Source organism: Dermacentor silvarum, chromosome 1 (assembly GCF_013339745.2).
Source record: "Dermacentor silvarum isolate Dsil-2018 chromosome 1, BIME_Dsil_1.4, whole genome shotgun sequence".
NCBI classification, from domain to species: Eukaryota; Metazoa; Arthropoda; class Arachnida; order Ixodida; family Ixodidae; genus Dermacentor; species Dermacentor silvarum.
In genome coordinates, this window is record NC_051154.1 from 370,560,385 (window position 1) to 370,574,036 (window position 13,652).

The 13,652-nt window shown below is 49.6% G+C and overlaps 1 protein-coding gene across 2 annotated transcripts in view; it reads left to right on the forward strand.

The window, feature by feature from the left end:
• LOC119437457 (membrane-associated tyrosine- and threonine-specific cdc2-inhibitory kinase) overlaps positions 1-13,652 on the forward strand; it is a 101,055-nt gene that overhangs the window by 80,181 nt on the left and 7,222 nt on the right. For both annotated transcript variants that reach the window (XM_037704479.2, XM_049660576.1), the window contains one exon: positions 4,431-4,514. In XM_037704479.2, the coding sequence (XP_037560407.1) occupies positions 4,431-4,514 (84 nt within the window). The remainder of the gene's footprint in view (positions 1-4,430; positions 4,515-13,652) is intronic.

Here is a 13,652-nt window from a genome sequence, read left to right on the forward strand (position 1 = left end):
GTCATGGAGGCATTGCGTAATCAAGGTGTAAAGGAGGAATACGTCAATATCTTCGTAAATATGTACTTATAGTCCACAGCTACCTTAATTCTCCACACGATAATTGGAAAAATGCTAATCAAGAAAGGGTTCAAGCAAGGAGACAATTTCTCCAATCCTGTATTCACTGCATGCTTAGAGGTATTCAGCTATTAGACTGGGAAGGCTTAGGAGTGAGGATCAACAACGAATGTCTTGGCAACCTTTGGTTTGCAGATGACATTGTCCTGTTCAGCAACACTGGGGACAAATTACAACAAATGATTGAGGACCTTAACCAAGAAAGTATAAGAGTGAAGTTGAAGATTAATATGCAGAAGACAAAAATAATGTTCAATAGCCTGGGAAGAGGACAAGAATTCAGGATGGCCAGTCAGCCTCTAGAGTCTGTAAAGGAGTACGTTTATTTAGGTCAGTTTCCCACGGGGAACCCTAATCATGTGAAGGAAATTTACAGAAGAATAAAATATGGTTGGAGTGCATACAGCAGGCATTGCCAAATCCTCACTGGGAGCTCACCACTGTCGTTGAAAAGAAAAGTGTACAATCATTGCATTCTACCAGTGCTAACATATGGGGCAGAAACTTGGAGGTTAACAACGAAGCTCGAGAACAAGTTAAAGGGGTCCTGAACCACCCCTCTGGCTTGATGAACAAATACTGTCTGCGGGTAGCATATGCTGCTGTGAACATCTCGGCTAAGTTTTGCAGTCGTGCACAGCTTGTGGAGCTCGCAAGCGCAGCGGTAAGTCACCTTGTTCTCAAACGCTCTCTTTTCAACAGAAGCCTGCTCTTCAATCTTTTTTGGATGCTTTATTCCGTAATAAAGCATATAGAAAATGCGGCTGCTGTTGGTGAATAGCTGATGTCAATCAAGAACGGTGTTTGAATCAGTGCACTTCTTCCTACTGTTAACTGTGTATATTTATTGACGAAGTTTAATAAACAGGCTGAAGTAAGCGAAAATCTGCTTTCGAATTTCGATGATAATTAGGTACTTTCGGAAGAAGCCGACTATCGTCTGCTCACGCTTGGTCATGGCCGCCATGCAAAAATAAAACTGCCCACCCTGCTTATCGGTGTCGTAGCCATCGGGCCTCGCTAATTTAGAGTCGTTTTAAATGCTGAACTAGCCTCGAACCACGCGAAACTTAAGCAGTGGTGGTCCAACTTCGTCATTTGCGGCATTTTGCTACAATTTTACTCGTCTGCGCCTTGCTGCGCCCACCAAAGTGCAACTTGCGCCACGTACGCCATAGTGCACCTCTGCCATGGGCGCTACGCGGACATCAGAGTAGCGTGGCCGATCCCTACGTTTGTGGACAGACCCGTGGCTAAGCATTCCGAGCATCGGCGACGCGGACTTTGCGCACAGAATCCGTGATCGGACACACAGATAAGCCTTTCAGCACTCGATGTTTCGGAATTCGCGACTAAGCATATCGAGTGTTGACTCCTCAGGCCCCGCGGCTAGGCATTTTGCACATCAGCACTTGGGACTGCATGACTAAGCACATCGAGCGTCGACTCCTCGGGCCCGTGGCTAGGCATTTCGTGCATCGGCATTTCGGACTGCGCGACTAAGCACATCGAGTGTCAACTCCTCGGGCCTCCACCTAGGCATTTCACGCATCGGCTCTTGGGACTGTGCTACAAAGCACATCGAACGTCGACTCCTCGAGCCCGCGGCTGGTCATTTCACGCATCGGCACTTGGGACTGCGCGACTAAGCACATCAAGCGTCGACTCCTTGAGCCCGCGGGTAGGCATTTCGTGCATCATCACTTGGGACTGCGCGAGTAAGCACATCGAACGTCGACTCCTCGAGCCCATGGCTAGGCATTTCGCACATCAGCACTTGGGACTGCACGACTAAGCACATCGAGCGTCGACTTATCGGGCCCGCGGCTAGGCATTTCGCACATCGGCACTTGGGACTGCGTGACTAAGCGCATCGAACGTCGACTCCTCGGGCCCGTGGCTAGGCATTGTTGATGCAGAAAATTGTTTTTCTGCATTTCTAGTTGCTTTTGTATTATGTCTGATTGCATATATTATGTCTGATAGCACTTGTAGACTACTGAGAGTAGTCTACAAGTGCTATTTACATAAGCAAATAGAGTCTGCAACGTTTTCTTCTCTGGGCACGTGAGCTCAATGGCTTCGTTAGTCAGTCAATGGCTTCGTCATTTGCTCTAAAGAAGTACTTAAAAATTGTGTAGTAGTAATAAGCTGCACCAAATGTCATGCACTTGCCTGCTACAACATGCTAATGTGGCTGCTCCTAAATTGCTACAAAACAACTTTTTTCCTGCTCCAAAATTGCTCCAATTCTTAAACTGGCTGGACCACCACTGCTTAAGGTCAGACGACATGCACGCTTGCCAGTGCGCTCCGACTCCTGGCTAGACGTCTTGGCAGACTTATTGATAGCACTTCAAAATGGATGTGGTTACTATCCGTCGGTCAATCTGGTGAAGGACAAAGCCAGTACGCACCATGGTCAGATTGCAGCATATGAGTGCGAGCACACACTTAAGCCCTGTCATGCATGTAGCTACAGTTGCATTTAGCTGTGGTCTGCTGTGTAGCTATGTAGCGAAGATACCGCAGCCATCGTGGGGTGCCACGACGAGTCCGCAGGCTAAGCACGCTGTGGCTCGCTGAGACGCCTTGGCAGACTTATTGATAGCACTTCAAAATGGATGTGCTTACTATCCGTCGGTCAATCTGGTGAAGGACAAAGCCGGTCCGCACCATGGTCAGATTGCAGCATATGAGTGCGAGCACACACTTAAGCCCTGTCATGCATGTAGCTACAGTTGCATTTAGCTGTGGTCTGCGGTGTAGCTATGTAGCGAAGATACCGCAGCCATCGTGGGGTGCCACGACGAGTCCGCAGGCTAAGCACACTGTGGCTCGCTGAGGACAACTGCGTTTGGCTTACGTTTGGCGCGTCGTAGATGGCAGTATCAGAAGTAGTGGTGTCTATGTTACCATCCACAATCAAATTTGAACGCCGCATCGCGGTCACATTCAGTAGGCGGAGCGTTGTAGGCACGCCCCGCTCTGCTGTAGCCTGCACAGTGCAAATCATTGAAGAAGGAGCAGAAGCACCGCGAAGATGGTGTTTGCCAATAACTCTGCTTCTGCTGAACAGATTGAAGTACTTTTTGTGGCAAAGTATTTATAAGATAGCCTATTTTAACTTGAAATGCATTTCTCAACTTGGATAAAAAGTGGTTTGGGGTCCCTTTAAAGATATGAATTATAGGCCCATTAGCTTGCTTTTCGTATTCTACATGAGCACGAATACATAGGAAGGGGCTCCTCCTTCCATCTATACCTCGCGTGCGTGTGTGAGTTTGTGCCCTCTTCTTGTAGCTGTTTCACAAACTAACCCTACAAGAGGGAATCTCCAAGCTAATTTCCAGTAGGATCACGGCAACACTTGACTTTGCTCACTCTAGAGTGAAGTCAAGGCTAGCTTTAGGAAGGAAGTTTCAGCAATGGATCTCATTGATAAGATAATTTAGTAATCTACGAAGTATAACCAACCTCTCTGAGCAAGATGAATAAGGGAATTGGAGGAGCAATTTTTTGTTATTCATTCGCAACCGTTTGAAGAAGCAGACATGGGACAGAATGACTTCATGCCTGAAAGGGATAAAAATGGGTTGGAGGGCGCATACAGTAGGTCTTACCAAGTCATGATGGGTAGCTTACCCCTATAGTTGAAACGAAAAGTTTAGAGTCATTGATTCCACTAGTACAAACATCTGGGGCTACAACTTTGAGGTAAATAATATTGGGAAAAAGCTAAGGACGGTGCAATGAGCAGTGGAACTAAAAATATGCGTAATGTTAAGAGGCATGCTTTTGAGCACCTCATTAATAAAAACATAAATAAATCTGAGGGAAACCCACACCACCAGAGGTATCACAGCTTTCGAGCCAATGAAACGTTAAGAGGCAGGAAAGACGGTAGACGAAGACAGCAGTGTGGATTTGAGAGCGAATGTGGGTAGCCAATAGTCTAGTTAAGGAATAAATGGAGATGGGCAGGCCACTTAATGCAAAGAACGATTGGTGTAATAGAGTTGTGGAATGGATACCAAGTTAGGGCAACAGTCAAGGACAGCAGAGAACTAGGGGCTGATGAAAAAAAATTATTTGTGGGCATAGCACAGCATTGGCTGATCCAAGTTGGTTGGAGATTGCTGGGTGAAGCTTTTGTCCTTTAGTGTACATAAGGTAGGCTGACGACGGTAATAGATATGCAGATTTATCCAAAGAGGCAGACTTGTGGGTAGATGAATCTGCCACTTTTTGCCGCAATTGGAAGTAATGGTATTGTGGGCTGCAATGATGTATTTCTCCTCCCCTGGCAGGTCAACACCCAAGCCTCTTCGGCATAGGTATGACCAGCGGCTGCACAGCACACCCACGGCCTTGTTTTCCTCCCAGCGTTCGAGGTCTGTGAGCTTCATTTTTGCTTCCAAGAGGATGTTCTCGCGTGCATAGTTTCTACAAGAATTACTAGAGAAGAAATCTAACGCTGTTGTTGTTCAAACACCATAGAAATGGTGGGTTGTACAGCCCCTGTCATTTCAATCGAGAGCAATGAACACTGTGATGCTGAACAATGTTTATAGGGTTTGAGAGGTAGTGCTGAATTTATCATTCCGTTGCTGAATGAAGTGCTGTACTTGCAGCGTAGCACCAGAATTCTCTAGTGATTTTAGTATGAAATTTTATGCCTACACGCCCCTATGGAAATGTCGCTCCCTTATTTTTAGCGGATGCTTGTGCTTTACTTTAAACTACATTGGAATCTAAAAAAATAGCAGTCGCATCTGACACGAGGGTATCTTTGTTGTTGTATTCGTTATAAGCATATGCATTAAAATGTCAATATACCAAATGTGGATATAGTGACTTATTGGATACAATAAAGCAAATGTGAAATTTATATTTCTTTACACTAATAATCAGTCTGCATACTTAAACGAATATTGAACATATCGAGGGTATATTCGTGTCACATGCGACTTTGTTATTACGAGATTCAACTGTATTGTTTACATGCTGATAACAGCAAGAAACATTTTAGATTAACTTAGTTATTTCCCATAATCCTTTATATCAGTGTTTGTTATATTAGATTTATATTGCTATGTTGCATTTGTTTCATATATTGTATTGTGTTTAGTGGAGGTTATATCTTGTGCTGTGGCTAGTGTTCAGTGGCTGACTATATCACCACTCTTATTTCTCTGTACGTGCTGTGGGGATGCGCGACTCTCACGCGTCCCCTGATGTTGTTTTCCCCGCATGTCTCCTGTAGTCCGGCTTCTCTGCGTGGCTAAGCCCGGCGGTGGTTGCGGCGCGTTGCGAGAGATGGCGCTAGTGTCGCGATGCTAACGCGGGGTCACTTGGGAGAAAAAGATCGGAGGCGCTCTCTCTTTGGCTTGGGATCGGCGACCAACACGCACGAACGCTTCGCGCGTGCGCCGGCCCGCTTCGCGCGACCGTCGCGCGAGGCTTAGAGCAGGACACCGGTATGGACGAACACGGATCGTTCGAGCGCGCCACCGTTCGCGTGACTATACACGTGAACGACTAGGCGATGGTGTCATAGCATGGGGCGAACGTATTCGCTCGCTATCGGGTCGCGGTGAGTCGGACTTCCTTGATTTGTCGCGCGCCCGTGTGAATGTTCAATTGGTAGTAATTCGGCTAGTATGTATTAGTGTATGAAAGGTGCAATAAATGCCCTTTTGATTGTTTGCACTACTATGTGTCGTTCCTTTGTCCCAAGAGCACATGTGAGACCCCACATCTGGCTGCCCAACGTGGACCTCTTGGGGCATCGGACGATAATTTTAACAGCTTTGCTCGGTTCGAGATGTTTCAACCGAAGCGTAGTCCTAGCGTGGATTTTGATCGCTAGTGTCGGCGGTGTGCTTTCTTGAGCGAGGCGACGGTTGCTGTAGCGTGTTTGAACTTTTCAACATGCTAAGCCTTTTCGCGAGTGTTTTGAAGTACACTCGTCGGTACGAGAGCCACGTGGTCTGCATCCTGGGAGAGCGAGGCCTAGAGCCCGCGGAGCATTGGCAAGCCTGAAGCGAGTGAGTACGGAAGCCTCGTGGGTGGTCCGAATTTCTTATGTAAATAGCTTCTTCTATATCTTTGGCTTCGGAAGTCGAGGCTCAGGGAGCCGGGTGGCCGCGGGCCACGGGTGCCGCTACGGGCTGACTGGTATTGCGGCCTGGCACCGGGCGCTCCGACACCGTCTGGGACGGTGGGCGCCGTCAACTCGGATGCTGTGTGCACCGAGCGGAGTAGGACCACCCCACAGAGCTAACGTCTCCTCGCGGCTGCCTGTTCTTGTGCCCATTTTGGGTGTTTTTTTTGGGGGGGGGATGCCGGTGGTTGTCAAAGTAGCGACGCATTAGGCCTAAGGCTTAACAAAGCCGCCTGTCGCACGTTGAGGGACACAACCTGGTGGACCGTGGTGTTGAGATGTCGCACATTGCTTCCCTCATTAGTTCGCCTTGCACGAATTGAAATTACTCGTTCGACTCAAGAGAGCAAGCTTCGTTCACGTGAACTTAGCATCTGAAATGCCACCCGAAATTTTGCTAGCCGAATTGAACATCGTACCACGTGGGTGATGCGTATGCCGAATTCCTCTCCCTTGCACTACTTTAGTGTTTGTCGAGTGCGTTGAGTGTACGCAGCGTGAGTGGAGTCACCCCTGGTTTGCTGTCACCTGCACATCGTCAGCGCTGCTACCCCAGGCGATGCAGATGCCTGTGGCCAGTTCGGCGCAGCGATTTCGGTGGCCGCCTGTGTCCGGCTCGTTACCCTCGGCGGCTGGGAAAAGAGCCGGCAGTCACCAACGGCTACAGCGGCTCTCGCCGGCAGGGTGCGTCGGCGCGAGCGAAGCTTGCTCGTGCCGACTTCTGCGTCGCCGTTTCCGGAGTCATGGGCTGGAGTCGTGCCGTCGAATCTGCAGAGCTGGTGCTGTGACCAACGGACGCCAGCGGTGAACCCCAGAGACAATGTCGGCTCGCATGTTGTGGATAACATGTGGACATTTCCTCGGCGGCGGCCACTGTCGCATGTACTAACTCTTGTTCGCGACGCGCGCGTTGTTAGACCTTGTGACATGTTTCGCCGGCGTATGTGTAGTGATTTAAGGTTGGGGGGATGTGGGGATGCGCGACTCTCACGCGTCCCCTGATGTTGTTTTCCCCGCATGTCTCCTGTAGTCCGGCTTCTCTGCGTGGCTAAGCCCGGCGGTGGTTGCGGCGCGTTGCGAGAGATGGCGCTAGTGTCGCGATGCTAACGCTGGGTCACTTGGGAGAAAAAGATCGGAGGCGCTCTCTCTTTGGCTTGGGATCGGCGACCAACACGCACGAACGCTTCGCACGTGCGCCGGCCCGCTTCGCGCGACCGTCGCGCGAGGCTAAGAGCAGGACACCGGTATGGACGAACACGGATCGTTCGAGCGCGCCACCGTTCGCGTGACTATACACGTGAACGACTAGGCGATGGTGTCATAGCATGGGGCGAACGTATTCGCTCGCTATCGGGTCGCGGTGAGTCGGACTTCCTTGATTTGTCGCGCGCCCGTGTGAATGTTCAATTGGTAGTAATTCGGCTAGTATGTATTAGTGTATGAAAGGTGCAATAAATGCCCTTTTGATTGTTTGCACTACTATGTGTCGTTCCTTTGTCCCAAGAGCACATGTGAGACCCCACAGTGCATACATACATGTGTCGACATACATGTGTCGCATACAGCATGTGTCGTTTCTATGCCTCCAGAGACTGGACCCTAAGCTGTCATTTGGGCTACTGCCGTAAATTCGATGCAGCAATGCCAGTCTTCTGCACAGGCTTAGGCTGGGAGGGGCACTTGCACTTGTTTAGCACACGTGTAAATGGTGGGTGAATGGTGTGTGAAATTTCAGATGTTCTTATACATTGATTCTTTGAGGTACGTGGCGGTGCCGCGAAAGCATCCGAATTATCAGGCATGTCCAAAAAATCGGTAAACCGGAAAATCGTTCGTTGACTGTATATAGAAAATATATGGCACCCATACGCTTGCGCGTGACCCGAGTTCACGGATTGAAACGTCACTGTAATACTTTTAAATACTTGGTATGCTTCACTGCGTAAATGGCGGCGGCGGTGGCTTCGGTAAATGCCTTTTCGGACCTGCGGTCATAGCAAAAAGTCTGAAAAATGAGACGGCGCAGGCTTTTTGCGTCCGAAATTTCAGATGTTCTTATATATTTATTCTTTGAGGTACGTGGCGGTGCCGCGAAAGCATCCGAATTATCGGGCATGTCCAAAAAATGGGTAAACTGGAAAATCGTTCGTTGACTGTATATAGAAAATATATAGCACCCATACGCTTGTGCGTGACCGGCGTTCACGAATTGAAAGGTCACTGTAATACTTTTAAATCACTTACCGAATGAACAGGTGCATCTTATACAAAGGTGCAACTTATAGACTGGAAAATACTGTAGGCTGTTTTAGAATAGTGGCAACCAAACATGGGGGCCCCTAATGATTGGCGTATTGCCATAGTGCATATGCCATACCCAAACGGCATCTTTGAGTTTGGGTTTTTGCACGCCCCTAGCGTGAAATTTCGAAAATATTGTGGGTGCCCCAAATTGGCTTTGCGTTGTCTCAACGTTGCCATGAACATCTCAAAAATACATCAATGCCTCCTCATTGAAAATAATGAACTCTCGTGTATACTTTTCATCCTGTAGAATATTATGGATTGCATTATGTCATGTTTGTTTTGTCTCTGGCATTATGTTATCATTTTCCTTCCGCTTGGAGGAAGGGCACTGCAATCATGTGATGCTAACACAAGCCGGCAACCCTATTCTAAAGCACCTTCCCAGCGGGGCAGACTACGAATGCAAAGTGGTCGCTTGTTGGGCTACCCCAAGGTATAGACCCCTATTCTAAACCTCCCTAACGTATATGGGAGCTGCAAGCATGGAGTTTCAGCCAGCCTGGGAATGATTGTTTGTGCATGGATTTGCCTAAACTCCATCCTTCTGACTTCAGACGGCTTTGTGCTCGTGCAAAATGATCATTATTGGTAAAATATTCTGTTGTGTCGCAACTGTTATGCATGTGCAATATTGTTACGCCGAGAAGCGTTTATTTAAATCTGCAGGGCAGATGAAAAGGAACGGTTGGCGTGTTGCAAGCCCGGCACAAAAGCAACCAGCCGAACGTCGTCTTCCTTCTTCACCGACAGTCCCCGTGGTCATTCGCGCTGTTTCTGCCCTCTGTTATGAGAGCTCGTGACATTTCCCCGTTGGCAGACGAAGCCCGCCGGGCAAGTCAGTCAGTCGTTCGTGAATTGCAAGGCTTCAGGCGGGCAACGTGAGTGACTTCGGTTTTGGCCGAGTGTCGTCCAGTGCTCGTGAGGCGTGCAATTCGATAGTTGACCTCGCTGATGCGTTCAAGTATAACGTAGGGCCCAACATAGTGGGCCAAGAACTTCTGGCACAAGCCACGCTTCCGTAAAGGCGTCCAGAGCCACACAAGGTCGCCAGGATCGAAATATACATGTAGGCGCCGACCATCGTAGCGGAGCTTTGACCGGTCCTGCGAGGCCAAGGTGCGTAGCCGAGCAATGCGTCGCGCCTCTTCTGCTTGACAGAGGACCTTGGTAATAGAGTCATTGTCATGAGCGAAGTACGGAAACATGGTGTCGAGTGTGTAACGAGGCGGACGAGCATAAAGGAGGAAGAACGGTGAGTAACCGGTGGTCTCGTGTCTCGCGGTGTTGAAGGCATAGGTGACAAAAGGTAGGATGCTGTCCCAGTTCTTATGTGCGGAATCGACATACATCGACAGCATGTTGGCAAGCGTTCGGTTGGTACGTTCTACCAGACCATTGGTTTGTGGATGGTATGGCGTCGAGTGGCGGAAGTTAGATGAGCACAGACGAAGGGTCTCTTCGACAACGTCTGCAGTAAATTGTCTCCCACGATCACTGATTATAATGCGAGGAGGCCCATGTCGGAGAATAACGGAATATAACAAGAAAATAGAAACTTCTGTTGCTGTTGCCGATGTCAGCGCTGCCGTCTCACAATAACGGGTGAGGTGGTCTACACACACAATAACCCAACGATTGCCATTGGAGGATCGTGGGAAGGGGCCCAGGAGATCTATGCCGACTTGTTCAAAAGGGGCGCAAGGCGGAACTGGCTGAAGTCGACCATGCGGTGTGTTTGTAGGTCGTTTGTAATGCTGGCATTCGGTGCAACTGGCGACGTACCGCTCGGTATCGTGACACATCTTGGGCCAGTAAAAACGTTCTTGAGCACGGTAGAGTGTTCGTGTGGATCCCAGATGACCTGAAGTGGGATCGTCGTGCATGGCACATAGCACTTGAATGCGGAGACTCTTGGGCACAACTAAAAGGTAGCGCGCGCCAGTGGTCGAGTAGCTCTTCTTGTACAGGACGCCGTCACGTAGGCGAAAACGGCTATCTTCTAAAGGCTCGTGTGTGGCCGCGAAGAGTGGCTGCAAGCTCTTGTCCTTCTGCTGTTCGGATATGAAGGTACCCATATCAGGAAATTCCAGAGATACAAAAGCGATGTATTGGTCGAAGTTGTCAGCGTCGCATTCAGTCGTCGGCAGTGGCATCCGAGAGAGACAGTCAGCATCAGCATGCCGTCGACCGCTCTTGTAGGAAACAACAAAATCGTACTCCTGTAGGCGGAGCGCCCAACGCGCAAGTCGACCAGAAGGGTCCCTCAGATTCACAAGCCAGCACAGTGAATGATGATCCGTGACCACTGTGAAGGGGCGCCCGTAGAGGTATGAACGAAAGCGTTGCACCGCGAAGATGACCGCCAAGCACTCTTGCTCGGTAACTGTATAATTGCGCTCGGAGCGACTCAAAGAGCGGCTAGCGTATGATATCATGTGCTCGCTTTCACCGATGCGCTGAACAAGCACAGCGCCGATGCCAACACCACTCGCATCGGTGTGAACCTCTGTTGGTGCTGAGGGATCGAAGTGGCGAAGAATAGGCTGTGACGTCAAGAGAAACTTTAATTGACAAAACGATGAGTCGCACTCTGTGGTCCACTCAAAAGGAACGCCTTTCTGGAGAAGGCGCGTGAGAGGATGGGCCACGTCAGCAAATCTGGGAATGAATCGGCGAAAGTAGGAGCATAAGCCTAAAAAACTTCGCAATTGCTTGACACTGTGAGGTTCCCTAAATGCCTCTACAGCCACAGTCTTTTGTGGATCTGGTCGGATGCCTTCTTTATCGACCTGATGTCCCAGCACAATAGCTTGTCGCTCCCCAAAATGACACTTCTTTGAATTGAGGACCAGGCCAGCCTTCTCCAAGCAGTTCAGCACCAACTCCAGACGCTTGTTATGCTCACTAAATGTTCGGCCGAAGATCACAACGTCGTCCAGGTAACACATGCAAACTTCCCATTTCAAGCCACGCAGTACAGTGTCCATGAACCGTTCGAACGTTGCGGGCGCGTTGCACAGCCCGAAAGGCATGACGTTAAATTCAAACAATCCGTCGGGCGTTACAAATGCAGTTTTTTCCTTATCCTCACTGTGCATAGGAATCTGCCAGTAACCTGACCGCAGATCAACAGAGGAGAAGTACGAGGCTGCATAAAGGCAATCGATCGCGTCGTCTATTCGCGGAAGCGGGTACACGTCTTTTTTGGTAACGTTGTTTAGGCGTCAGTAATCAACACAGAATCGCCACGTACCATCTTTCTTTTTCACCAATATCACTGGTGCTGCCCAAGGGCTAGATGACTCTTGAATGACTCCTTTGGTTAGCATTTCTTCGACTTGCTCACTGATTATCTTGCGCTCTGCGGGCGACACGCGATAGGGTTTTTGTCGAATCGGTTGAGCAGATCCTGTGTTGATGCGGTGGCGAGTTCTAGACACAGGGATCGATGTCGGGCCGTCGTGCTGCGTGAAGTCGAATACTGAGGAGTGTTTCACAAGGAGCGCCACCAACGCATCGCGCTTATGGTCACTGAGCGATTTAGCGACCATGGAGACGAATTTTGAGTCCACAGGGCGCATGTTACTGGCTTCTGCTGTGTCCGGAAGTTCTGTAAGCACTGCCATGGGTATCGGCGAGTCTTCTTGAAATGTCGCCAGCTTTAAGCCTTGAGGCAGCACGGCCGCTTCAGTAGAACAATTTATCGCCCATAGTCGTGTGCGTCCATTCAGCACCGATACCATGCAATGAGGAACCAACACGTTTTTCTTTAGGCAGTTCACATGTACAGGGTCCACTGCAGCATCGAACGGGTTGCGAGTAGAACAAACAACTGAAACACCCATCGCGGATAAAGTGGGCACAACGGTATCCTCGGAGATGCAAAATACACTCTCTTGGTTGGGTGAGTTTTCCAAGATCACCGATAAAGCACTTTCGCCCACACTGAGTTCTCCCGTGCGGCAGTCAACATTTGCACCACACAACTGTAAAAAGTCGATCCCTAGAATCACGTCGTGGGTGGAACGAGGAAGGACAATAAACTCAGTGTTAAAAACTCGACCACCTAATGACACATCCACATTGCAAACTCCGACCGGATATAATGAGTCACCACCCACTCCACGAAAACTTGTGCTCTGGTCCCAACAAAACATGACTTTGCGTCCCAGAAGATTTTTAAACAGCACGCTCATGACGGAAACAGTTGCACCCGTGTCGACTAAAGCCATGGTAGACACACCGTCAATACACACATGAACCCTATTCTTCAGCATGAAAACAGTTGGAGGTATCTCAGTCGGCAGCACAGATTTTCCAGCGACCTCACCCCCATCGGTCGCACTGGCTAGTTTTCCGGCGGGGGTGACGGGAAGCGGCGCCGCGGAGATGATGACGGGATGCGCCGCCGTGGAGATGGTGATCGATACGCTCGGAAAGCTGGTGGTGGTGTCAGGGTGCGGTCGGAAGCAGGCGAACGGTTACGAGGTCTTCCCTCTCCAAAGTAGCTTCCTAAGGTGTAGGTACGTGGCCTTTCTTCTCGGGAGTGGCTTCCTAGAGCGGAGTTCCCTGGCCGCTGGTTGTCCATGATACGACCACTGTGCCACGCAGATGGCATCGATTGCCCATAGTTTGATGGTCGACGTTGGGTGCAGTATCTAGCTATGTGACCTGGTGTGCCACAGCTGTAGCACACAGGCATAGGGCGAACATCGGGATGTTGAAGACACTGTACTGTATAGGGCGACATCGGGATGTTGAGAGTAACCAATGTACTGTCGTTGCGAGTCATAGGCAGTGGCTGGTCGTCGTGAGCGACCGTTGCGTGGGCGCTGATCAAGGCTTTGTTCAAAAGAATCGTTATAGGACGGCTGGTTCAGGTCATGATGTGGACCATCCCTATAGCTGCCAAAGTCCGCTGCGTTTACTGAGTGCTGCCAAAGAGTCGAGGGGGTTGCACACATGGCGTCTCGGAAAGCGCAGGAGCTGTAGTGTGGGGCCACATACCGTGCTTGTTCTTCGTGTCGAAGGAGTTCCTCACGGACAATCTGCCGAATGG